The 26,623-nt window shown below is 49.3% G+C and overlaps 1 protein-coding gene across 1 annotated transcript in view; it reads left to right on the top strand.

Moving 5' to 3' along the window:
- HYDIN (HYDIN axonemal central pair apparatus protein) overlaps positions 1-26,623 on the top strand; it is a 154,942-nt gene that overhangs the window by 65,834 nt on the left and 62,485 nt on the right. The window contains exons 18-23 of the mRNA XM_076349217.1: positions 2,670-2,822; positions 12,270-12,508; positions 14,891-15,146; positions 17,156-17,299; positions 19,054-19,197; positions 20,037-20,350. Coding sequence (XP_076205332.1) covers positions 2,670-2,822; positions 12,270-12,508; positions 14,891-15,146; positions 17,156-17,299; positions 19,054-19,197; positions 20,037-20,350 — 1,250 coding nt within the window. The remainder of the gene's footprint in view (positions 1-2,669; positions 2,823-12,269; positions 12,509-14,890; positions 15,147-17,155; positions 17,300-19,053; positions 19,198-20,036; positions 20,351-26,623) is intronic.

Below are 26,623 nucleotides of genomic sequence, written 5' to 3'. Positions count from 1 at the left end.
ATTAAAATGAATGGAAATGATGCTAAATCCCCTGGATACCACTGAACATCTCAACCCAGGCATTTGGGGATGTGCATGTAAACCAGTCAACAGGAAGGCCAGGCAACGCAGGCTTTGCAGGGAAGTCTGAAGTTTGACAAAACAGTTGCTCATAAATATAAGGCGCTTCCCTTATGAAGGAGGGTTTCTCCCTTCTAGAATAACCTAGCTGTTTAACTGTTAGCTTGTTTAACTGCAGTGTTCTTGCAAAGCTTTAACCCTTGGGCTAACAATTTATAGTTTCAAACTTTACCTTAATCTTTTTAATTTGGAGATGAATACGTCCATTTTTTTGCCCAAAGGGCGAGCATTTCAGCTGGAGAATCCTAGCTGTCCCTAAAGAAATGACTAGCATGAGATTGCGTGAGCGTGTGTACCCATTAAGTTGATCTTTAACATGCAGCGTTTATGCTCGGTTGCTGCTAGCACCCAGCGAGTGCTGTTAGAAACCTCGCTGGGTATATTGACAGCACAGATGTGAGGTTCTGGCTGTCATGTGAGATTCTTTGCATTTTCTATAGGACTGCCCTATAGTTTGAGGGGTGTTTCAGTCATTCCCTGGTCCAGAGCTTTCTGGGCTAGCAGAACAGCTAACCATCTTGTTATACATCCTGCACTGGTGGCAAATCCTACCCGTATGGATCATATGATGCAAATCTGACCTCAGGGGAATCGCTGCAATATATTGCAATAAAGCAAAATATAAGCTCGCTCTTGTTGTCTTAGGTTATGCCGTCTGGAATTGATACCAAGTCTTTACAGAGTTAGGTGAAGTACCATACAGATCTTTCATCCAGGTTGTGTAGGGTCCCTCCATGGGTCTGTTGCCTGGTATTTTGTTTGCCGGTGACTGCATGCCAGCTTCAATTTGGTGTATGTAATCTCCTGCGTTAAGGAGCTGGTAAAACCCAACCCTGGGGTTACCGGTGGCAAGGCAGCCTCGTGTGCCACGGGCAGGGGATTTGGCAGCTGGCCGCTATCAGAATAAGCGGTCACTCAAACAACGGCTGTCCGCCAGGGACAGATGCTCTTCATTCCTAAATGATCAAATGTGACATTACATACCCATCGACAAAGCCAGCAGTGCTGCTGGGGGGGGATGTGTGGGTGTGAGTCACAGGATCATTAAGGTTGGAAAAGATCTCTAAGATCATCGAGTCCAACCATCAACCCAATATTGGGTTGTGGCAATATTACTGATAGCAAAGTTGCCGTCTCCTTTTACTGCCTTTCCCCGTGTGTCATTGCCTCTAACGCTGTTGAACAGGGTTTTTCTTGTCCCTTTTAAGACGACTGTAGATGAAGGGGTTTTTTTATAAGCCCTTTCCTCGGCAAGGATATATCGTGTTAGTACACACTCTAACTGAAGCCACCTAGCCTGGGCATCCTCCAGATGTTATTCTGCCCATCTCCAAAGGGTTCTGCCCTGCCTTGGCTGCTTCCGCACTGGTATTACCTGGAGGCAAAGCCAGCTGGCGAGGCACAGCTCTTCCCTCCAGCTCCTTCCTCCCGGGAGCTTTGGGCAGCATCACCCAGACTGCAGCTCTCCATGTCTCCCTTCTCCCAGAGGGATAAAAGATCCATCATCATGTATGGCTTCAGCTCCTTATTTTTGAGGTACCAGCCTTGGTATGTGATTTTTGGCTCTTACTTGCACGCAGTAGTGTCCTGTCAAGGGATGAGCGTTTCTGGATGCTGCTCCTTCTGGCTGAGTTGGACTAGTGATCTGACAGCTGTCGATGCCATTTGCTTGAGTCAGAAGTCATTAAAGGTTCTACATCATGGAGGCTGGTTTCTTTTGTGGTTAAATCGTACTCCGTGCCCTCCAGTGAATCATACAGCAGCTTGTCAGTGTTGGGAGTTTTATGCATTCAGATCCTATTTAAGAGTTGGGGTGTTTAGAACTAGTGAAATCCAGCCAGACTGGATAAATTCTCATTGTTTTTAATGATGTGAGAAGGTGGTTTAGCAAAGGGATCCGCGTTCCTCCTCCAATACTCTGTGCCAGTTCTGCAAGAACAAAACTTTTGGGTCTCAGGCTGTCAAAAGAAAAAAATTATCATCATTCATACATCATTCATGACGTAATTAATAATTAATGTCTGTTTTCATATAATATCAGGAATACACATAAGCACAAATCAGAGGCAACTAACTTGGTCTCTACTCTGAAGAGCCTGCTTTGCTGCTGACTTGTGCTGGTTTTCACAGGTGTAGCTTTGGGAATGTTGAAAGAAGTTACTGTCCAAGCGTGGCTGTGCAGGAGCAGAAGTCAGGGAGGGTGGTTTGGGGCAAGATTGAGCAGAAAAAGGAGTGGGAGCAGGCGCAGGGTAGGGGAAAGAGAGCTAACAGTGTGGAGGAGGTGTGGAAAAGCAAGCGTGGGAAACTGGGTTTCTTTACCCCTGATAAAGGGAGCTTGTGGCTTTCGGATGGGATCACTCTAGATCCCACGCTTGCTCCAGGCCTTCTGCATCACTGTTACAACACTGAAAACTTCAGACAGCCATAATTATCCACCAGTCTAGGAGGGCCTTAGAGCTGTCTAATCTTTTTAACCTTTCCCTGTTTTGTTGGGTTTTCTTTTTTTTTTTTTTTTTTTTTGTTCTTTCCTACCTGCTTCCTTGGAGCAGAAAATCCATTTAGTGAGCATTGGAGAAGGACCAGTTGTCTACGTGCATCCGAGTAAGATAAATTTCGGCAGTATCCAAGTTCTACAAGATGCTTCCCGAACTCTCCACCTCTCCAATCAGACTGTCATCCCTGCATCCTTCTGGGCAGAGATGGTAAGCATCTGTGGGGCTATTTTCCAACAAAAATGACTGGTCCATAGCAGCCTGTGACTTGATTGCACTAGATTGTGACTGTGCGACATTTCCGTATCGCACTCTGAGAGAGAAAGCAAGATATTCCATCCCAATGCAGCAAGAGGAGCCTGGTTCTGGGGGCAGTTTCAGCTGGGGGACCCCTCAGTAAAATCGAGAATTTGCATAGAAGTTTGAGCAGAAATGAGTCTGGATCATTTTTACAAGTTCTCCCTTTATTTTGTGGATGGTATTTAGCTCTGAGAGTCATGTTTTTGAAGCTCTGAGATCAAGAGAACCCTGTGGCCCTTTGCTCCTGAAAGGGCATGGGTTTCCCTGCGGTTTCCCTGTTACGTCTGCATCTGCTTTGCCTCAAACTCCTGTTCCCACTAGAGACGAGGGTGTGAGGTCTGTCCTCAAACTGCTCGTGGTGAGGTGAGTTTCACCTCTACTGGGGGTCAAACCAGCTGGGTTATTGCACAAAAATATATTTGTAAGGGTCGTGTACTTACGGGGTCTGTGGACTCCGTAGCGTTGCAGAGCGTCTCTGGAGACTAGCTGCAGAAAAAGGCTGTTTAATTCATGGAGGCTGCGTAGTGCGACAAGCTGCATAGCAGGAGGAGAGCTTGGCTGCTTCCCTGGCAGGAGGAGCAGGGATGATGCGGCTGGGAAGGGCTTGCGTGCTGAGGCTGGGTGGGATGTGCTCCTCACTGGAGGCAGGGGGGGGATCGGGGCAGGAAAACAGGGTTTGGAGGAGGTTTGGGCTTCGCTGTGCTAGGTGGGTTGAACTTCTGGGGCTGGTTAACCCAGGCTGGATTTCCCGGTTGCTGCTTTTCCAGCTGTTTCACTCCAGTTTCTGTGCCCAGGAGGATAAATGTAACCTCAAAGTGGGCAGCTTTCTTTGACTCCACAATGAAAATCTGCTTTCCATTTCTGCAGAGAGCAAGCCACCTCGGATGGGTGGTACTGGTGTATAAATGATGGTTTTTGCATGCTTGTACCCAAGACTGACCTGCAGAGCTTTGTTTCGGTACTGCTGTCCTGGTGTAATCCCTTCCTTCCCTTCCCTGGGCATCTTGCAGTGTAGCCGGGGGGCTTGCAGGGGTACATCTGCCTCTTCGTTGCCTCAGTGCCCTAATTCATGGGATTGGGCAATAAATCCTATCCTGCTTCACTGCAATCTCTGCAAATCTTGTGGCTAATCAATAAATAGAGCAATAATATGAGGTGGTTCAGGGATGGTTTCTTTTCCTGCAGTAAAGAGGGACTCTGCTCTATAGTCCCTCCTGCTGACTTCACAGGGTTGAGTTACCTCATGGTGAGCATCTCGGCTTCTCAGGATAGCTGCTGCTATCATGGAGATGTTCAAGGAGGCAGGTCCTGGGAACCTGCTCGATCAGCTGTTTCAACAAGGGCTCTTCAGACTCTTCAACACCGTGATGCTGAGCCTGTCTGATGGGAGCAGCACTGCGGCAGGCGAGATGTGCTCGAGCTACTCCCTTGCCCTCAGCAGCTGCCCTCCTTCGGTGCTGTTTTGCTGCCTCAGTTGAAGTTCCACCCTTTGCTGCTGCCTTAGGCTGCCTGGCAGTTCATTGATGGGAAGAAGAGCGGACTGTGTAATCTGGGAGATAAAATTTGAGATACATTCGGGTGTCAGGGTGAACTGCACGTGTACATCTGAGAGCAGAACTGGCTCCGGCTGTCCCTTAGCCTCGCTGGTGGGTGACTTGGGCATCCTTCATTCACTTTTGTGCCCCTTAACTCAAGTTTTGTGTTCTCTAAGATGCCAAAGCTGCTGCTTTGATTTCCTGCTTGGAGATTGCTGCAGGACGGCAAGCCGTGATTTCCCTGTCTCCCATTTGATGGCTAATCTCGAAACCGTGACTGTTTGCAGTTAGTCTTATGGATCACGGTCCCCACTTGAAAGAAAGAGCTATTGATTGAAATTTTCACAGCAGCATTGGATCCGCAATGTTACAGCACGCTGACTGGCAGCTCAACAGACTGAATGAGATTAAATTAAGGGGCAGCAACAGGGCAAGTAAAAGGCTGGTGTCTTGTTGGAAACAGAAAAGGAAAATGCTGTAATGCAGATGGCCATGCTGCCACCTTGGTGGTGTTCTTAACCATCACATGCAAATGGCTGTTCCTGTCAAGTCAAGCTTTTCTTCTAGCTTTGTGGGAGAAGAAAAGAGCGTTACCTGAGCAAGCTGAGATGCTTTTTTGTGGATAACTTCGCTTTGGGATGGTGACTTTAGGACTTACCTGGAGTACCCCTCGTGCACAGGCTTCCCCGTACCCCTGTTCTCGCTTCTCTCCGTTGGATGAGTTGCGGGGAGCAGCACTGAGCATCTCCTGCCGCCAGAAGGAGATAAATAAAAAACCTCCAAAGCTGTGCATTGAGGTGGGGCTTTTGGGGTTTGAAGAGGAGTGTAGGGACTTCATCCCCTAGTCCTCTGCTGGCTTATCCCTGCTTGCCAGGGTATCTTGCAGGTCTGTGACCCTTGGGACCAGTGTGTCACCCCGTGTTCATCCACTGAATCCTGGGTCTGTCTGATGTACTTTTCCTTGTCAGGTTGCTTTCCCAGCTGCCAGGCAGCCCTGTTAGAGCACTCTCTGGATCCAGCAAGGGGAGGGTTTGCCTTTTTCGTGGGTAGAAAAGACTGGAGGAATAGGTCAACATGAAGGAGCTGCTGCAGCTTAGCTGGGGGGTGATGCGACCCGCTGAAAAAGGCGGCTGTTTCCTCTCCTTGCTGCTGCTGTCACCTTCTTTTCCTGTTTCCCTAAGTGTCTGCTTTTTGCCATATTGACAAGTGCAAAGGAGTTATATTGATTAATGGAAGCGTTTGCTCTTCCTGCAGAAAGGCAGAGAGGAAAAAGCATCTTTCTTTGATCATTTCCTACTTGTTCTTTGTCACTCTGTCTTCTCGGGGATCTTTTCTTTGGCCACTAAGAAGTCATTCTGTTGGCATCAGGGAAGGCAGCTGCGTATCACACCTGTGTGATCAGGAAAGAAAAGACAGGCGTAGGGTATAATTTTTGTTAATCAGTGGCAGCTTTCTTCTGCCTGCATAACCACCATGCTGGGTCTGTTATGTGCTACCGCATGGAGGCAAACGGTGGTTTGCTGGTGCCTTGTAATGAGGGAGAAGAGAGAAAACCTTTCTTGGGACTTCCTCTTCTAGTGATGGTGCTCCGTTTCCTAATTTGGGGTCCTGCCTCCTTTGACCTGATCCTTGACCTCCCTAATCCAGAGCCCTGTGCTCCTGACGGAGCTCGCTGCCGCCTGGTTTCCAGCAGCGGTCGTACAGCCAGATGTGTTGTCGTCTTCAGGAGAGTGCCTGGCGGGCAAATCCCCTTCCGCGTTCCCAGAGATGAGCTGCCATCAGATTCAACTGGAGCTGACATTGCAGAAGAGACCGAGTTCTGTTTGTTTAAAACAAACAAACAAAAAAAGCCATAGCTGTTTATCTTCTCACTGGGATTCACTGGAGAAAATCAACTGATTTTCAGGCAGCGTATAAAGTCTCTTGGTCAAACTCTGTGTAAGCAAGGGGAGAACATGCAGTTCCCATTCCCATAGTTGCTTCTCTCCTCGTTAGTGCAGGATTTGTTTCATTTACTAATTTCATTGCTTATTATCTCAAGCTTTTGACGACATTCCCTTTATTAAAGAAACGTCCATATGGAGAGACAGCAAAACATGGAGATAAACTTAAGAACAGTGCCAGTAAAGGGATGCTGCTTTAGTGATTCTGTTTCTTGTTCCGGCTGATGAGCGATTTTGTTGTTATCTGAGCGAATTGTGCAGGCTGCGGGGAGGGAAGGCTTTGAAGAGCGTGTCGGCATTGTTCATAGCTCTCTCCAACTGCTCTCACTGAAGTCGGAGCAGACTTGAATTGGCAAGAGGGTGGTTTTTAAATCTACTATAAATTACATTATTTTTTTCCCCCCCAAGCATCTGAATAATTAGCCAGCCCCGTCAGTGTTTGCTCATAGTGAGACACAGGCAGACAGTGCCGTGCCCTTCAAATGATATCTGCAGTGCTATTTAGAAATGAGTGTTAAATTAACTTTCCAGGATGCAGGCAGCATTGGCCCTGAATATGCGGTCTCTTCCGAGATGAGCAGAGCTTTTGAAGATAAGCTGCATAGGCTTAACTCTTTCCAGAGCTGTCCCACCAGAGCCTCGTGGTGCTCTGAAAGCTCACCTTTAGACTTAAACCATTGGTTTGGCTTTTAAAGGCTGCGTTTTGCTAATACAGCAGTACCAATTTGCTGATTTCCACCCAGTTTGGTCTTGCCAGAGCTGGACCATGCCTGGAAACTCACGGCATCAGTCATGAACAGGGGTCAGGGCCGGGAGCGTCCAGTCTTGTGCTGGCGACCGGTTGTATGAAAACCTGGGGAAGGTGGAAGGCTGTGTCCCTCCCAGTGTTGCACAGGCTTAGGCCCTTAAAAAGGGCAGCAGAGGTTTGGAGGAGGCCTTGGAAAAGGTGCCTGAAACCTGGCCACAGGGAAGAGTTGCTTTTTTTTGATCACGTTGGGTATCTTATATGGGTTCATGCCCTTACTGAAATACAGCAATTTTGAAATTGAAGAAATTGTTATTCTGCTCGTCTAGGGAAACGAAGCTCGTCGTATTGTGCTGCACCCATTGGCCAACTGAATTAAAGAAGGGTAGAAGCCTTCAAGGCAAATTATGTTCCTACAAGCAAGAGTGACTCAGTGGAGTGCTTTTCCCAAAGGAAAAGCGGGAGGAGGTTGGTTATTAAACGTTGTGCTTGGCAGCAGCCGGCCAAGCCGTGCCCATGTCCTGGCTGGAGAACCCCTATGTGCAGAGCGGTGGCGGAGCGGTGGCCCTGGTCTCCCCAGCCCAGCGGGGAGAGTAGATGGGATCTGGAGGGGTGAGCTGTGGACAAGGGGACACAGGTGGGGACAAGCTTCGTTGGCTCACTCAGCAGTCTGCTATTAGCTGAACCAAGCATGACAAATGAGGCTCCATTGTCAGTGGCAGAGTGTGCCACACTTTAATTTTTATTTTTTTTCACTGGCTTTAGAGACTCTGCCTCTTGATTTCATAAAACATCTCCTTGATGGTGTGTTGGGACAGAGGCTAAACCAAAGTGGTCCCCGTGCTTTTGCCGAGGAGATGCTGGTGCTGAGGTGCCAGGAGGAGGCTGGTTGGTGGTGGGAGCATCTAGCCAGCCTCACGCTCTGATCTCCACGTCCTGCTGGGGCTCGGGGTGCTTTTGGGTTGTTTTCTGCCACAGGCAGTTTGTGCGGATAAAGAGTAGCTTCGAAATGAAGAACACAGGGTCCCCCACCTCGGGACTGCTAAAACACCTGGGACAAGGCTCTGTGCACAACTGATGTAGGATGGGGTTTTCTTTCCCCTTCATGTGCAACCTCCGCAAGGAGCGATGGGTCAGCCTGACAAGGTGTGAATGCTCTCTCATTAGAGCTGTGGCTTGGTAAAGTACAGCTGCATTTTTAATATTGAGTTCTGCTTTCTCTTTCACTCGTGCAAGGCCAGAATGACCAGATCACTTTAATTAACTAGCTTTAAGTAGCTTCAAGAGAACTGAGTGTGGCGGCTCCTCGGTCGTCCCTTAGGGCAGCCAGCCATCCGTCTCTCAATGCACGCCGGTGTCCATTATAATCAAATTTTGGCAGCTCTTATTCACAATGGAAATCTGTCCTGGGAGAAGCTAATGATCTCGGCATTGAACTTCTTGATTAAGTGATTGATCCCTACCCTTGCCTAGCACTCGGGGACTCTGATGTCCAATAGTGCGAGCTCTTATAGGGACAAAACTAGTCACCGTCTTTGTCTATCCAGTGCGTATCCAGGGATAAGCAAATAGCAGGGATGTTATCAGAAGTTAGATCTTGGTCTCTAAAGTGATGGAGATTTTTAGCATGGCTCCAAGAGTTTTCTTGTCTCTGGGACGCAGCCTGGATGGGTGTAGGCAGAAGCTGACCTAGAAACCTGAGTGAATCTGGCCTGGCAGAGCCTTTTGGTCCTGGCAGGTGTCCTGTTCAGTGATGCGCTGTGCTGCCCCTTGGACCCACACCAAATGCTAACTGAAGGAATGAGGACACGATGCAAATCACGCTCCTCCAGAGTGGGCTGTTGGCCTGGCAGGGCATGGTGGGTCTGCGCTGGGTCACCCTGGGAAATTCAAAGTCTGGCTCCATCGAGACAGCCTATCATTATTTCTCAGTAATAGTTTCTTGGGTACGATTTACTGCCCGGCTTGTTGCCAAGCTTTGATAAATGAGCTTTGTCAGATAGCAGACTTGCAAATTCACCTCTGGAGCAGAGCTATCAGGTCTCCTTTTCAAGCAAGCTACCCTGTGTCAGCATGAATCAGAGGTAAAGTTGTACATTAATGTCAATGAAAACCTAACACCCACCGGCTCGGTACGAATGTGTTGGCTGGGTAGCCCTTGGCTGATGGCAGCGCGGTGGATGCCTCTGAGGCTAGTGATCAGCTACACGCAGGATGCAGGGACAACAGAAGAGGGTTGGTGGGATCCTATGTGGTCAGTGAGGTCAGTCTTCTCTTGTCTACCTGCCTGGGGTTGTGTGCACCTTTGAGACGAAAATGAATTTGGTGATGATTTTTTGATGGTTTCAGGAGGCTCAATGACTGTAGTCTCTCTGGAGAAGCAGGTAGAGCTCTGCTGACAGGTTTTGCTTTGTTTGCCATCTTCTGGTCTAGCTAGACGCCCTGAGTTCAGCCTGGTTTTGGAGCACTGCTTCTCCTCCGCAACCAAGGAGCGTCAGGGGTGCAGAAAACAAAATGATAATTAGCCAGACCTCAAAGGGAATATAAGAATATTCCCGAACAGAGTATGAGGTCCCAAACCAGAAGAATGGAGAACAGATTGTAGGTAATAATGAATGTGGAAGATGTAGGAGTGGAAAAAAGCCTAGCCTGGTCCTTGTGGAGAAGCAGAGCCCCAGTGGTTAGCCTGTGCCGACTACCTTCCTCCATCCCATTCTCATCTTGCTTTTTTTAAGACTTTCTCTTGCAGCTCTAGAGGACAAATTTAAATGGAGCTGCGTTTATTAATTTTGCCAGTGCCTGGAATAATTTTGATGCCTTTGGCGTTGCTCCATCCTGGGATGCAGGCATGCAGGCCTGACCTGCTCTCCATGCAGGGCGCAGTCAGCCTAAGGGGTTATCATAGCTGGGGCACCTACGCACGCTGCTGGGACCCTGAATGCTCAGCAAGTTACTGCTTCCCTGGCCTCCAGCTAGTCTTACCCTCGTTAGCAGAGGTCGTTTTGGGGGGGTTGTTTAAAATGCTTTCCATGACTTTGAAGTGCTGCTTGGTTTTCTGATGCTCTTCTCCCTTGGGCTGGCTGGTGTCCTGATAGAGCTCAGTGCTGCCAGCCTGACGGACGGAAACTCAAGCTAACTTCACCTGGATCAGGCACTTGCTTGGATCCTGTCAGGCCTCCAAGCACATCGTTGCTTTCTATGAAAATAAAAGGAGAAAACCTCTTCTCTTACAATATTGCAGTGTTTTGGGTGAGTAGTGCCTCTCGTCCTAAACACAGCGCTGAACCATGGGGTGCAGGTACCACCACCACCGTGATGGACACTTCGAAGCCGTACATCTACATGCCAGTGCATTTTATGCTGGCCAGGGAGCACTGCATACATTTCTCTCTCTCTCTGCTGCAAGCTTGCTCCCTGTGAATGTGGTTTTAGAAGGACCGGGGGTCCAGCTCCCTTATTGCCCCATCCGTAGGGGGAGGTCCATGAGAAACCGAAAGAAGAGAGTGCTTGGGAAGCCCGGGCCGTGTCTACTTGTTTAATATATTTATTGATGATCTGGATGAGGGGATTGAGCGCACCCTCAGTAAGTTTGCAGACGACACCAAGTTGGGTGGGAGTGTTGGTCTGCTCGAGGGTAGGAAGGCTCTGCAGAGGGACCTGGACAGGCTGGATCGATGGGCCCAGGCCAACTGTATGAGGTTCAACAAGGCCAAGTGCCGGGTCCTGCACTTCGGCCACAACAACCCCATGCAGCGCTACAGGCTTGGGGAAGAGTGGCTGGAAAGCTGCCTGTCGGAAAAGGACCTGGGGGTGCTGGTCGACAGCCGGCTGAGCATGAGCCGGCAGTGTGCCCAGGCGGCCAAGAAGGCCAATGGCATCCTGGCCTGTATCAGAAATAGTGTGGCCAGCAGGAGTAGGGAAGCGATCGTGCCCCTGTACTCGGCACTGGTGAGGCCGCACCTCGAATACTGTGTTCAGTTTTGGGCCCCTCACTACAAGAAGGACGTCGAGGTGCTGGAGCGTGTCCAGAGAAGGGCAACGAGGCTGGTGAGGGGTCTGGAGAACAAGTCTGATGAGGAGCGGCTGAGGGAACTGGGGTTGTTCAGCCTGGAGAAGAGGAGGCTGAGGGGAGACCTCATCGCTCTCTACAACCACCTGAAAGGAGGTTGTAGCGAGGTGGGGGTCGGTCTCTTCTCCCAAGTAACAAGCGATAGGACGAGAGGAAATGGCCTCAAGTTGTGCCAGGGGAGGTTTAGATTGGATGTAAGGAAAAATTTCTTTACTGAAAGAGTGGTGAAACATTGGAAGAGGCTGCCCAGGGAAGTGGTTGAGTCCCCATCCCTGGAGGTATTGAAAAGACGTGTAGATGAGGCGCTGAGGGACATGGTTTAGTGGGCATGGTGGTGTTGGGTTGACGGTTGGACTCGATGATCTTAGAGGTCTTTTCCAACCTCAATGATTCTATGATTCTATGATACAGGGCAGGGTTAGTTTTCTTTCTGCTTATTTCCTTACTGTCCTGCTGTAAACATTTATAGCTGAATTTTCCAACGCCGAGGACAGTGGGGCACCTCGCTGCAGCTGATGATCTGTGGGAACCGAGCGCTTCAGTCCTTCAGGAGGTGTTGAGAAGCACTGCCTAATGCTTGGGAAAGAAGACTTTGGTGCTGGGGTTTTGATCAACTGGTTTTGCAGAGTTGTTCTTCAGGCTCTCGGCAGTATCCCCCAGCCGTGTGGCAGCCGTGGTGGGATTTGAGCAGTCCTGGCTTCCTCTGGCCTTGAGCCTTTATGCAAACCCGGCCACCGTTGTCAGGAAGCCAGGTCAGATGAAGCAGCTTCCCTTGGTACGTACTCCAAAAGAGAGACTGGAGGGGGAATAGCCTTCTCCTGAGGATGAACATCCCTTGGGTTGGGCAAAACTGGGTTAATGAAGTGAGTCTGTTAAAGGAGGGTAAAACACAGATTGTATGAGCTCCCGCATAGTTGCTGTTTGCAGACGCTGTAGCTTAGATTTAGGGAAATTAAGCCTTTATGTCCTTCACCCTCGTGTCTTTAGTCCTTCCTTTTCCTGCATCCCACAAGAGACCAGGTACCATGGTTTCCATCCTAAGGTAGTGTTTGGCTTGTCTTACAGGCTGGCAAATGCTCACGCTGGAGGATTGAACCCGGTAAAGGAGTGATCCCCCCCGAGACCGAGGTGTCTGTGACTGTCATAGCAAACTTGGATGACACTGAGAAATTCAAGGACGAGGTGAACCTGTTCATAGAGAACAGCCATACCTACGTCATCCCTGTCCGGGCTGTCGGCATCGGCACCACAATTGTCACCGACAAACCCTTTGCTCCGGAGCTCAACTTGGGACCCCACTTCAGGTAGGGTATCTCTCAGCTCCCACTTCTCCCGTGGGCTCAGCGAGCAGGAGTTTTGCTGTAGTCCTTCAGGCTAGTTCTCCTTCAGTGCTCAAGGTCCTGGCTCTGTTGCGCTGAAGCCACAGGAATTCCTTTAGAAATGTTTTATGGCCATTTGAAAGTCGTTAGATACCCTCAAAAGCCACCAAAATAGAAACCAGTTGCTAAATTGTCACTGAATTGCCCTTAGTTATAATACGTTTATTTCCTCACTTTATCAAATAAAGATTCGGAGGAAAACAGCAGGTCCCGGAAGCCTCCAGCTGAAAAACGCTACATTACAAGTATAAACATATTTCCCTCTGCAATAACATTGCTTGCTTTTCCACTCGCTATGGAGTATCATCTCTCAACAGCGGAAAACCTTGGCGGTAGCTTGTTAGCAACTCCTCGACTAAATTAATGGTGCTGTTTTATTTCCCCTCTGTCCGGGAGTCCTGGAGGAGCAGCAGAATTTGTCTTTGCCCTGTATCATCCCACGGTTCACTTCTCTTCCCCAGCTCCCCTGCCGGGCTGCTCTTTATTAGATATACCCACTCTTTCCTCATTTCTCCTGCCTGCTTTCCTTGCTGTCTCCTCTGTCAACGCCGCAGCGGCAGCCTGAGGCACGGGCAAGCGAGGGTGGCTGCAGGACCAGCTCTGAAAGGGAGAGGAGAAGTCCAGTGAGGTTGGGTGGGATAAATTGAGAGTGTTAATTGAAAGAGCTTAGCTTGGAGGAGGGGATTCACTGATCCTCATGCGTGTGTCTGAAACCAGGCATGTTCTTATAAATGGGAGGAAAATAAGCCTTTTCAAAGTGCTGTTTGCCTTGTGTTGGAGACCCCTTGGGATGAGAAGACTAGTCTTCTCAAGGTGCCTGTTCCTTTTCCTGACTGCAAAGAGGGTCCATAGTGCTCCGATCCCTAAATTTTGGGGTAGAAAGAGCAGATTAATCCTACCTTAAGCATTTAGGGTAGATTTTGGGAGTTTAAATATGCACCCACAAGCCATCCACCTAAGCAGGAACATTGCAGGGAGGTTGGTGCTTGTCCAGCGTTTCCTGTGCTCTGTGCAGCTACAAGTTGGCTTGTAGCAGGGGACAGTATCAGCGTGGTTCATGTCATCGTCCTCTGCCCCCCTTCGACGCCTTCGCCTGCAGGCTCTGGTTGGAGTTGTTGCCATTGCTGTTGGCTGCAGAGCTGCCACTGAGCGAGCTGGGGTGGGACCAGGTAACACCTCAGGTGAGCTGGGCTTTCCCAGAGCCGCAAATTCTGCATCTACCCAGAGCTGCTCCAAGCTTTCATCTGTTGCTGTCCGCAACATAAACCATGTCATACTAAACTTGCATACATCATTTTTTAACAGTCTGTTTCAAAGGCTAGTTTGTTCTATGCTGCCACTTCCGTGTTTGTATTTAGCTGCTTACGGCAGACGTGCATTTTTGTAAGCCACATATTCTGTACCTTTCAAAAAGACAATAACTGTTCCAGGAACAATTCATTTCCTGGTCATGCTCAGATTTATAGAGGGTAAAATAATTGCTTCAGACTAGCCTGAAGTTAGTGTTTCTTTACATGAAGGAATCAATTTCCATTGAATATTCATTTTGGTTTACATCTAGCTCTAGTTATTCATCTCTTGTTGTTCCTCCATTCCCTCAGCAGCTAGACCTGGTCTTGCTGTCGTGTTCGTATCGGGGAAACTTGTGTTGATCCTGTGTTCTCACAGTGCATTTCTCTTCCTAAAACACCAAACCAGCTGCACTGTTCAGGCGAAAGGTGCTATGTTGGGGGCGATGAGGGTTGGATGCTCCCTAAGGGATAGTGGGATGAAGGGGGATAACATGGGTGCTAGGGCAGGGGCCCCACCAGCGAGGCAAGTGGTGCCCGGATCACCAGACGAGTCTATATACCCTGCAGCTACCCAGTAGCGTCTTCAGAGGAAGCCATCTGAGGCAGCAGCTCCCAAGGGGAAGGTGAAATGGCAGCGAAGCTGTTTCTCCATCCACTTGCAGCCGGGACAGGCCAGCTTAGCATCCGACGCAGCGAGACCTGCAGGGAGCACTTTGGAAAAACACTCTGAGTATTAAGCACCGAAGGCTGGTGATGCTCTGTCCGCAGCAACCGAGATGATGATCTTCATGAAGCTTTTCCTTGCTGTACGCAAACAGACCAGCTGCTGGATGGTGATTAAACTTAGGGGCAGCCAAGGTCTGGCTTTTGCTCGAGCTTTGAGCTAGGTCAGCCTTTTCTGAGGTGGTTTTATTGCCGAGTGTGCACATAGATAACACCATCAGGGTGCTGAAGCTGGGTGACCGCTGGGAAATAGCACCTCCCATGACATTTTCCATCTCTGCTTCTCTTCTAGCTGGGATCCCTGCTGTTACCACTTCAAGATAACAAACAAAGGACGCCGTACCCATCAGCTCTATTGGACAACGGAAGGTTTTGCCCCGTTTCGCCAGCGCCATCGTCTCCCTGCCATCAGTAACACCAAGGGCAAAGATTCCTCCCAGAGCCCCAAACCTGCCTGCCCCGTGTTTAAGCTTCGACCGCTGAGGATGGAGCTGATGCCGGGCAAGACAATGGAGATGATGCTGGAAGGCTCCTCCAGCACTCCCCAGGTGAGGTCCCCCATGAGGGCTGAGCCTTCCCCATCAGATCACCTCCGCTGGGACTTCTTCTGCAGCCCCTTGACATTTGCCTGAGAAAATGAGCAAGTGCTTTCAAGAAACTGTTTTAACGCCACAGGTTACCATGGCAGCACCAGTTGCTTTCCTTGCTGGCCACCATCAGTTGCTAAGGCTTTTTCGTGTTCCTATAGCTACCATAAACCCAACTTGCTGATACCAAAATACGGACTGAAGGAAGTACTGCTACTTCAGGGGCAAACGGCAGGTTACAAGGTGTCGCGTGCTGAGGCAGAAAGGAAAGGCAGAGAATATAAGTTACACTTAGACTAGGGGCACAGGCAGAAAGTAAATTAAAAAATGCAAGGTAACATATCCGAGGGAAGCAGGGAGTAAAACAAAGCGCCTGTGAAGGGAGGGAGTGTCTGGGAGCAGCCTCACTTTTCCTCTGTAGACAAACATGGGCAGAGGGCTTGTGTAGCACTGAGTCCTGGAGGAGAAAAACAAATGCAGTGTGTCAGCTCTAATGATCAGAGTGACGTTCCCCACGTGGGAAACGGTTCCCAGGGATCATTATAATTGACAGCTTGACTTTTGTCAATATTTCCATAACAGCTCGCCCCAAGCTCTCAGCCAGCCCCGGTGTCCCAAGGGCAGCCAGGTCTGGCAGCACCCTTGGGTGGCAGCTCAGAGGGAGAGATTTCAGCAGGGTCACTGGGTGTTCTCCTCCCTGGACCCTTCTTTCCAGGGGAAATCCAACTCTGCAGAGAAGCTGCCAGCTAACTCTGGTGTTTAGTGGGCCTGGTGGTGTTGGGTTGACGGTTGGACTCGATGATCTTAGAGGTCTTTTCCAACCTCAATGATTCTATGATTCTATGATTCATTCCCTGGCTCCAGGACCACTGGGCACAGATGTTTAAGCGAATGTGGAATAAATCTGCATTAAGCTCCTGCTGATAAGTGTTTTGAAAGGTGTTTTAAAGGGTTGCCTCAGTGGTGGCTTGAGGAAGACTTGGTTACTCACCTGGCTGACTGCGATGGGACTGTCCCTGTGCAGTTCTGAGCCCAAAGGTTTTGCTGAAGAGGGGAAAAAGCTGCCAGAAAGAAAATAAAAGGATCAGGGCCCTGGTGAGGGTGTCTTGCCTGGAAAGCAGAAAGGGGATCTGTGAGCTCAGCTGTGGCTACCTCGCTCCTGCAGTCAGAGCCAAGACCCTGGGAGTGGGCTTTCCACCCTCCTTGGGTCTTGAGGACTTAATACTCTTCAGGTTGGTCAGAAGCCCAACTCCCTGCATTGTACGTGCAACACAGATGATTTTGAAGTCTGTAGGCCCTGAGGAGGAGTTGGGTTGTGGTGGCGTATCGGAGGGAAGAGTGAGAAATGAAGGGAGGAATTTGGGGAAGTGAAACCATGAGAAATCAGGAAAGTGTCTTGAATGTAAGAGCATCCAGCCTAAGCAGAGGGTTTTCGTGTGAAGTGGAAGACATCTCTTTCCTGGGGAGGTTTCTTTTAGAACCAGCTCTAGGAGGGCACAGTACATCCTAGGAATGAGTGATCCCCTCTTTACCTGAAGGCAGGCTGGCTATTTGGGGTTTTCCCATGTATCCTTTCCGCTAAGCTTCCAAGGGAGGGTTTGCTGGCGTTGGCCCTTCTATCATGTTTCCCTTAATATAGTTATATATATATATTTTTAATCAGTTCCTACAGCTTTCTGTAAGCATTATGCTTAGCAATGGGGCACGTCAAAGCAATAATCATTTGTGGCAGGGATTATTACAACTGTAGGCAGCACGTGACTCACGAGTGCCTTTTGTGGATGTTAGGGTGTAGCATTACTGCTGAATAAATAGGATGCAACATAAAAAGAAAAGGGGGCTGTTGAGGAGACCAGTGATTGTAACTTTATGGCGGTAATACGGTCCACAGTCGGGTGGCGAGCAATTGCAGTGCGTTTTCTGAATGCCCTGCTAGCACCCGCTGGGTGACGTGCGACTCTCGCGTGCAGGTAGTGAAGGAGCGGCTGCTGTGTCACGCCATCGTGGGGAATAAGGCAGGGAAGGCACAGATAATGCAAGTGGATGTCACGTGCGAGTTCGTTGCTCCCATTCTGCAAATGTCCTCCAGGGAAATCACTTTCCGGGCGGAGAAGGTAAGTCTCTGGATTGCCTCCTGGCATTTAATAGCGTGGCTGATGGCTGAAAGCCTGTGGGGTGTGTGTGCTTGTGTTCAAAGGAGGAAGTTAAACAGCTTCTCCATGTCCACGGGGCTTTGGCTATTGACTTGAGCGGGACCAAGCTTTTGCCATTAACACTGAGATCATTATTTCGCTCCTCTGAGGCCGGGGATAGTTTAACCAGCTCTATTCTGCCCTTCTTGATGTGGAGACAGAATTGAGCTGTCGAGCCAAGGGCGCAGGGTGAGACGTGTGGGACCCACGAGAACAGTGTGGGCTTTGCACAGCCACCTCGTATGCTGGGGCTGCAGGTGGGAGAGCAGATCGCTGCAGCTGAGCGATGCTAAACCCCCTCCTCACCCCTCCTGAGGCTCTGTGTAAAGTAAGTGAGGATGTCTTCAGAGATGGGACCAGTTTTTAACTTTACCCAAGTAAAACTGAGATTACAGCTGCTCCGCAGAGGGGGATCACGACCACTTCTAGAGAGACACCAGTTTCTGTACTCAGTATAAAGGGAGGTTTTTGAGGGTCCTCCAAGGTACAGTGATGTCTGAACACCGATCCCTGTAGGGAAGCTGAGAAAAACTGAGATTCCTGTCAACTCCTCAGGCTGATGAGGAAAAACTCTCATCTCTTGTCTCCCTTTGCCTTCTCTGCTGTTGGTATGGATGCTAGCTCTTTCCATTTCCCCAAGCCTCACCTCCTTCAAAGGACCTGCAGATGTCCTTCAGCTGCACTGATGATAACACCAACGCAAAGCAGGTGCCCTTTAGTCTCTGGATCCCAATGTCTGCATCATCTTTCCCTCTCCCACGAGGCGTCTGAAGAAGAGAAGATGTTTCATTATTTAGTTTCTGTGTTTTCAGGTCTCTCCTCTGGTTCCCAGGCATCCAGAGAAGCACAAAGTCCTGTGAGCAGGCAGTTCAGATTTAATTAGAAGCTTTTCAGCTATCCCTGATGTCTGCCTGTGGTCTGCTTGATGCCACGCACTCCGATTTATCGAGTGCTACGACACTGCAGCTGTTTGATATCAATACACCCAGAGCTAGTTTCCCAAACACTGTCTCATTCATCTAAACCATGCAGGAAGCCCAGAGCAATGCATAAACAGGAAGAAATAGCTTAGGCTGAGCTTAGCTTTGAGGCTACAGAGACACCTTGTCACTGTAGTAGGGGCAGCAGGAGACATGTCGCAACCCGACTGTTGAGGTTTCTAGCTGGCTGTATGTGCATGTAAATGTTCAAAGCTAACCTTAGGCTGCTGCAGGCTCTCCACCGCGGGCCAAATCCTGCTTGCTTTTCTCCTCTGACTAGCATCACTGCTTTTGTGAGGCTAGTAGAGCCGATAAGGTCGTAAGAAATTACTGTATGTGAGTGAAAATAATTTTGTGCCATTCTGCCCAAGAGAGGACACAAAACCGGAGGCAAATGGCCTGGGTTCACTTTCTGGTTTTGATCTTGTTCAAGCAGCTGCGTCCTCTCGGGGTCCTATTCCCTCATCTGTACACGAGACTGTTTCCCTCTCCCCCGGGGGATGCTGTGGTTTCTAAACATGAAAAGCATCTGATATACTTAGAGAAAAAAACTTCTAGAAGGGTAGAAACTAATAAAAATAGTGAATAGAGATGTATGCACTTTTGGGGTTGAAAAATCTGAAATGCATCGGAAGGGGGAGGAGATCCGTGGTCACTTCAGGTTGTTTTTTTTTTCCTTGTCTCCTGTTTCTGTAGCAACCCAGTGATGTCCTAACTCTTCAGTACAAGCCTCTTTCTTTAAAAAACATCTCCTCCCTGCCACTCAGCATTGTCCTGGCCTTAGAGCAACCCTTCTTAATCTGCGATGCGGACCGGCAGCCCCTCCCCACAGATGTTCAGGTGAGCAGCCGTGGACCTTCCTGCTGGTGGGGTTTGAAGAGGGAGGAGTGTGGTGGTGCGTTTCTGTTGGGGGGTCTTCTAGTAGAGAAGTTTATTCTTTAGAGTCAGCGGTAGACTGGCCTGAACTAAATCAGATTCAAAATGAGTTGCTGAAGGAAACGAAATATCATCTGAATTGGGGAAATATGTCCTGGCTCTAAGACATGAGGGGAGGGGAGCAGGCAACTAGGTCTGGGCAAGCCATGTAGTAAAGGCGTCTCCCGGAAACCATCCCAGCTCTCCAGCAGCCATCCTCAGATAACCTCAAGAGCAGCTTGCTCCCTTCAAGGGCAGCCCTGCTTTCGGGAAGGCTGAGGATGCTCCTCCAGCCGCTGCCCTGGCACCTGCCCCCTTGTCGGTGGAAGGTGTTGGATACGGACTCTGCTAAAAGTGGTGTTTCTGTGCCGTGCTGGTGACTAGCACCTGCAAGGGTGAGGCTGCAACGCCGTTGCACTTGTGCTGTGAGGATAAAGGAGTTCCTCTAGAGTCAGGGCAAAAGGCCCTGGCTTGCCAGAGTGCCGATTTGGTTATGTATTTAGCATATAGCTTTTGTGGGTCCAGAATTCAGTAGAAAAATATTTATTTTGCTCTCATATTGATGCAGAGCAGAGAGACGTGAGCCTGAGATAGTCTCAGACAAGAGTGTTGTCGTGCTTGCGGTCAGGTGCACACTGTAAATAAAATGAAGGACCAACTGAGAAGGCCACGTTAGGGTCAAACTTTGAATATTTACACGTTTCATGCCGTCAGACCTTGGGACTTCATCACACTGGTGGTTAATAATAATAATCTCCTTGCAGCCCATGAAGCTGGAGATAGGGGAGGAACTTCATCTCTTCATCAGATTTAACCCTGCTTACGAAGAGGATTTGAATATCCGGGTAGCAGAGAAGGCTCTGAAGGTACTGTTTCTCGAGCATCCTCATGAGGAGCAGGTCACCGTTCGGGGAGAAGTCTACTTTCCGAATCTCCGTATCCAGACCATGGCCCTGGACTTTGGCTGCATCTTGAATGACACTGAAGATGTGCGTTACGTCGAGATGACCAACTGCAGCCCGCTTCTTGTACGGTACCACTGGTCGTTCCTGACAGACAGCCACACGCACCAGATGAGGTACGTGCACTTTTGCCCTCTCCTTAAAGCTCTTCTCCTTCCTGGTGTCCTGTTTATACTTTGCAAAGACCAAGGCTGTTTGCCTGGGACCTGACAAATTGCTTTCAACTTTCCCTTGTGGAAGTAACACCTACCAGCCGTGGTCAGGCTAGATGCTCAGGGAATAGGCGATCTCCACCAGTTTGACGCTGGGAAGGAGGCAATGTTCTCCAGCCGAGCTGAGACTGTGACACTACCAACACTTTTCGCGTAGCCTGTAACCTAGAATCCTGCTTTATCTCTGGAGCTACAAGGCCATGCTTAGGCACTTGGACAAGCAGACATATAATGTGACCTCTTTTTTCCTTCCCCGCCAACCCTGTTTGTTGTCATCTCATACTAAGAACCTACACAGGCGCTGCCACCAGAATGATGGGCTGCTGTCCCAGTCTCTTGCTGCTGCTTTGCTATAGCCCCCATACCGCTTCCCCTGGGAAAGAAAGCTGGCGTGGAAAGCTGCTTTCTCAGACCTTCGTGGCCTGAGACAAACACCACCTTGGTGAAGTGAGTTTTCATCTGTTAAACTGCACGTCACATTCATGAAACAGCTATTCAGTGTTTCACAGCGAAACGGAAGGTTCTGCTGCGGCTTTGGGTACAGCTGTAGATGTTAGTGGGAAGACTTGTCTGAACATCCCCGGGGAGCAGGGCCATCCAGCGCTGGTCTGCGGTTTCCAAGCCCAAGAGCAATCTTGCAGTCGTGCGGCAGCACATCTATAAACACATTCCTAGCAGTTGCTCCCTCTGTGGCCTCTCTGCATAGTACAAAAGTCTAGTCTGGGGAGTTTTAATTACAGTAGCAAATGGTTTTTCCATAACGCCCTAGGAAACCGAGCAAAGTTAACCATTGTGCATTGAAGTGCTGCTATTACAAATAATAGAGATCATCAATAAACAGTTGTGTTTAGAGAATTAGGATCTGGCTCAGAGGAGACGACCTGTTGGGAACTGGAAATTAGCTATGGCTATGAGGAGGGCTTGGGGGAGAAGACCTGGGTACTGGGGCAGCCCATTCACAGCTGGGTCTTACCAAGTAAAAAGTCTTTGGTGGGGGCCCTTCTTGATGCGTGGCACCTTCAGAACAGACACCAAAATGCAGAGGGAAGTCTGCAAAAGCAGGTGAAGGGAGGTGGGCGGGGAAAGGGGAGCAGGGCTGTAAGCTCTGCTTAGAGGCCTCTGTCACCTCCCGGTAAATTAGATTAGGGTTTAATTACAAGCTAAAGGGAAAATCTAATTTTGATGATAGAACAATGCATATATTTTATAATAACAGAGAAACAAGCACATTACAGCGAAGCCTGTGTGGAATTAATTTCCTCTGGGGCCACTTCTTGGCCGGTTGCCTGTTTATCTTTACTCTTTTTTTTTTTAGAACCAATTTAGGTTTTTGGAGATGTGAATGCTGAATCAGTTTTCAGCTTTTAATTGCCCCGTCTCCGCCTAAATTGGCTTTGCTGGACCCTGAGCCTGCAGGTGCTCATTCTTCCAGTGGATGCTGAGTCACCCAACTCTGCTGTGTCGGTAGCAGTTGAGGGTCCTGAGCATCTGGCAGGAGATAGCAGCCTCTGCTCCAAAGGGTTTGGCATAGCCCCTTCGCCAGCTCGTTAGCGCTGTGGATGTTACGACAGCTCCCTTTTCTGCTCTGCATGTTAATTAAGCAGTAATGTACTCTCTCCGGGTCCCTCAGCAGACACAATGTGATCCTCCATGGCAGAGCTGGAAATTAAGACGGTCTCCAAGATATTAACACCTCAAATTGCTCGTTAAGAGCCCGGCAGAAGGGCAGCATGTCAGATATTATTTCTGGTCCACATTAAGCACTGTTGCTATTCTAAATTATCAGGTCAAACTAACTCAGTCTGACATCGAGGGAATCAAACATCAGGTCTCATGAAGGTGAGATCAATAGAATTTAACCATCCATACATCTAGCCTTGCTGGAGCCCATCATCAGAGACTCCCAGCATCAATCAGACACACGCATTTATTTTGGCCAGGAGAGAAAAATGTTGTTTCTTTGCCTGGACAAGACTCTGTGCTTAGACTTCTTTTTTCCTTCTAATTATTCAACCCATTTTTTTCCTCCTTACTCATTAGTCACTGCTGCCGCTTTGAGCAGAGCGATCATATAAGCAACACAGTCCAACCGTTGCTGTGTGGTTGGACATGCCCAACTCAAGCCAACCCATGTCCCTTCTCTGACATTGCTGAGCCATAAATCTCCTGTGGTTACTCCTCTTCTAGACCTGTGTGGTTGGAGACAGACTGAGAATAGTCTCTCCTCACCCCTTGGACCTTTGGTAGCTCAAAGCTGAGTTAAGCCTTTGCACCAAGATGTTTTCTGTGGTGTTGGAATGGATCTCCAGAATCACCCAGCAGGAGATAGTAGAAATGGAGCCAAATTCAAACGCTTCATCATGTTCCTTACCTTAAAGGTTTCTTCTGCCAGGATTGGTTTGTCCTCCTTTCTAAAGGCAGTATCCAGCTCCTCAGCTTTGTTTGGGATTCCCATCAAAAGGAAGACATTAAATCCAAGGGATATACAAGGATTTTCTTCGAGACCTGTGACAAAGGCTGACAAAGGCTCATCCCAAAACTTAGCTGGTCTCTAGAGTTTTCATCCTTTATTAAGCATCCATGCCTTGTCATTTACTTTGAGCATTGCTGTTCCTGCATCACGTCTTTGTCCCCTTCATGCGAGACATGTTCCCTCCCCGGGATAGAGCTAACACACACCGAGCGGTCCGTGTGCCAGGATGGATCAGCAGGGAGCTCTGCACCTCTGTGGCACATGTCAAACCCCCTCCGTGTGTTGATCTGATGTCTCTAGAGAGTGGGAACTTCTTGGCTACAAATAAATTGCCAGTAGATTCTTTGGGGAAAGGGTTTGTTGAGCTAAACAGATAGAAAATGACACTTCCCTTTCCATCCAGGATTTTCTCGGCCAATTTGTTTTGGACAAACAAGGAGCCTTTCTCCTCCCAAGTGGGTCTTCCTATGGCATTAGTAATTTCTCATGCCTCTGCCCTCTCTCCTTCCATGTCCCCTGGCAGGCTGCACCCTGTGAGCCAGATCCCAGCCTTGTTACTGACAAAACCCCCACCAATTCTGTGTTATATTTGATGGTTTTTTTGCTTTGTTGTTTTTATAACGAGGAAGAAATGGAAAATGCAGACAGTGAAAAACAGTGCAAGGCAAAAATCTGACAGCAGTGCTCTGTCAGCCACCGGAGGGGAGAGGTAGCAACATCAGCAGCAAGAATATACATCAGAAATGCATACATCCACCGTGCCCCTGATGCTGGGGAGTCTCAGATGAGTGACAGTAGAGCATACCCTCGTCTCGCCCCCAGTGCTATCAGCTCCTTGGGGCAGTACGTTTAGGGCTTTGGTAGCCCCATGGGTGCTACTTTTCCTGCTTAAATCCTGTGGGTGACTTAGAAAAGGAGGGCTGAGTCGTGATGGAAGTGTGCCACTGAACGCGTCCTTCAGCTGCGTGTGGTTTGGTCGGTGTAACAGAGAAGTGGCCTCTTATTTCTCGGAGATGGGAGTCTCCTGGAGCAAGGGCTGGGTGCCGGGCTGGCTTCACCTCTGGGGTGGCAGTCTGGCTGCTGTGAACGGCTGACGGAGAGGCTCTGTACTTGTGGACAGAGACACTGGGGAGCTGAAGCAGGGGAGACTTTGGGAAATCTGCTACCTGTTCCACCCAGACAGAATGAAAAGTAAATAAAGTTTGTGCCAAGGAGGGGTTTGGAGCCAGGAGTAAGCGAGCATATGTTGTTCCCGAGTCTATATTAGAGACATAAACCTGGATACTGTGTGTGGGTTGGTGATGCTTTATCAGGATGAAGGTTGGGGGGTGATGATTTCCCATTTGCAGCACGTCTGTAAGCTTCTCTTCTCTACCTTCACCTTCAGCATGGTGACCCTCACCATGCACCCTCCACCTCTGTGCCTTCCAGCACGACACTGCTTTTACCCAGCTCATTTGCTGGGAAGCTGCAGGTTTGAGACAGCTTCTGCTGCCCCAGGGCTTCTGACCAACAGTTACACTGTCAAACTCCTGGAGAACTTTTACTCGGGCCATTGCAATGGAGGTTCGAGCCCAGAACGGCTGCATGGGAATCACTTTAACTGTTACACTTGGGTTTTCTGAGGCTCAGCCTCCTCCTTTGCACAAGGGTGACAGACCCCAAGAGCTTTAATTTCGCTCAGCTGACTGGGGAGCAGCCCCATGGTGTTGGAGTGGATTGAGGGCAAGGGAGGCGAAGGAGAAAGCATTCCTTGGGTGAAAAGCACTGCACGTCCCACCCAAGGTGCTGTCAGGCAGCTGACTGTCTGTGCCATCAGGACAAAGCATGGGAGACGTCCATGTGTCATCCATGCCCGGAGTGGGCTGTGGTTGGATGGGGGTTGCTTTCTGGTTTTGTAGTCGGTCAGCAAACGCTGACTTCTTGCTCTGCCAGCGACGTTCAGCTAGCAAACCTGGGGAGCAGCCGACTTCCCTCTTTGCTTTCTGAACATCTTCGTTACCCAAGGCACGCAGTGGGAACCTGAGGTACGTTTGCATTGCAAACAGCGTCGTCCTCCCTATAAATGCCATTACGCCTGTGCTGCCTGGGTGGCTCGTGCTTTAATTCCTTCTAGGCTGCCGCTCAAGGCCCCTCTCTGCAGAGCTTTACTGTTTATGAAACAAAATGTCGATTTTTTTTTTTTTTTTAATTTTTTTTTCCTGGTTGGTGGGAACAGCTTGCTGTCATAGCCTGGCTGAGGCAGAGCAAGAGTGTCAATTCGGGAACCGCTGCTGTCGCTTCCACTTCGTCTCTCTGGCACAGCACTGACTAAGGAAGCAGTCAGATGAAATCTGGGTGGCAGGATAGGCTATTTACTGCTGTTTATTTGCTGACCTGCTGTCATTGCGTGTGGCAATGATGAGTAAGGTGAAATAATTTTCCAGACCTCGTTTCTCTTAATTTCTCCAGCTGTTTCTCACCCTTCACTCTTTTTCTGCTTCCTGCAAGCTGTGCATCAAACAGCTTTCCTTAAGGGAAAATCCATCTGATCCCACTGGCATCGCTCTGCCCAAGAGTGTCGTTTCTAGTATCGCTGTGCTCTTTGCTGGTGCATCTCTGTCTTCACGGGGTAGCTGGGAAATCTTTAAACTCTTTGGAGTAGGGACTCAAGCCAAATTTAATCCATGTGTCAAATCTTCACATATTTTGGGGTGTAAATCTGCACTGGGGATTTTTGTGCTGATTCCTTCTAGTCCAAGGTGCTTCCTAGTGCAGAGGTGATGGAGAGCCCAGCGCTCCTGCTGGTCCCATCTTCAGCCCTGAGCTGGCTGCTGCCGAGACAGGGATTCGCAGAAGAAACCCTTCCAGAGAACGGGGATTTTGTCCTGTGTGAGGCTGGACTCTCACAAAGACACCAGTGAAACTGGTGCTCGTCCTTCTGTACAGTCACTCTTTCCCCTCGAGAGGCTGATAGTGGGATGGCGGATGGACAGCATGGGGTTTGGGTGGGCTTCAGATCCCTTGCTGCTTTCTGGCTGGTTTAAGGCAGATGAGGAGAGTACCAGTCAAGGGAGCTCGTTTCCCAAAACATCATCACGTATCTCTTTTTCAGAAAGGGTGGGATCTGCCCGGCACATGCCAGTACTCTGTTTTCCTGTTATATCACTGAGGAGGCAGGAGATTGCCCCAGCGTGGAGCAGAAGCGGTCCTTGCTGTTCCTCTAAAAGCCAGGTGGCCAAAGCCAGCGTTTTGGTCCCCCAGTGGTTTCTTTGCCAATGGTTTCTTTGGCCACAGCCACCAGCTCCGTGTGCTCTAGGTGAGGAGCCACTCCGTGCTGCGATAGGCTCTGTTAAATGACCCTGTTAAAAAAATCATTTCTCATCCAGCTGGCCCGTCTCTTCATCCCTGAAAATAGCCACAGTGTGAAGAACTGCCGTTACTACCGCCCTTGTAGTAAGCCGTAAGGATCATCAAGTCCAAGTCCCTGCTCCTCGCAGGACTACCTAAAACTAAATCGTGACTAAGAGCATCGTCCAGACGATCCTTGAACTCTGACAGATTGCCGTGCTGCTCGCAGAAGCAGGTGGATTGTCTTTGCTCATTCAAAAAACAAGTAGCAATTCGGTTAAGAGAATATGGACCCTGTGTTCGAACAGCCCAGGTGAGGACTTTGGGATGTTGAGGATGTATCACCATAAATCTGCATCTCCTGACTTGGAGAG

The sequence above is a fragment of the Aptenodytes patagonicus genome, chromosome 11 (genome assembly GCF_965638725.1).
Source record: "Aptenodytes patagonicus chromosome 11, bAptPat1.pri.cur, whole genome shotgun sequence".
NCBI lineage: Eukaryota > Metazoa > Chordata > Aves > Sphenisciformes > Spheniscidae > Aptenodytes > Aptenodytes patagonicus.
The sequence above is the reverse complement of the archived record's forward strand: the minus strand, read 5'-3'. Positions and strand labels throughout refer to the sequence as shown.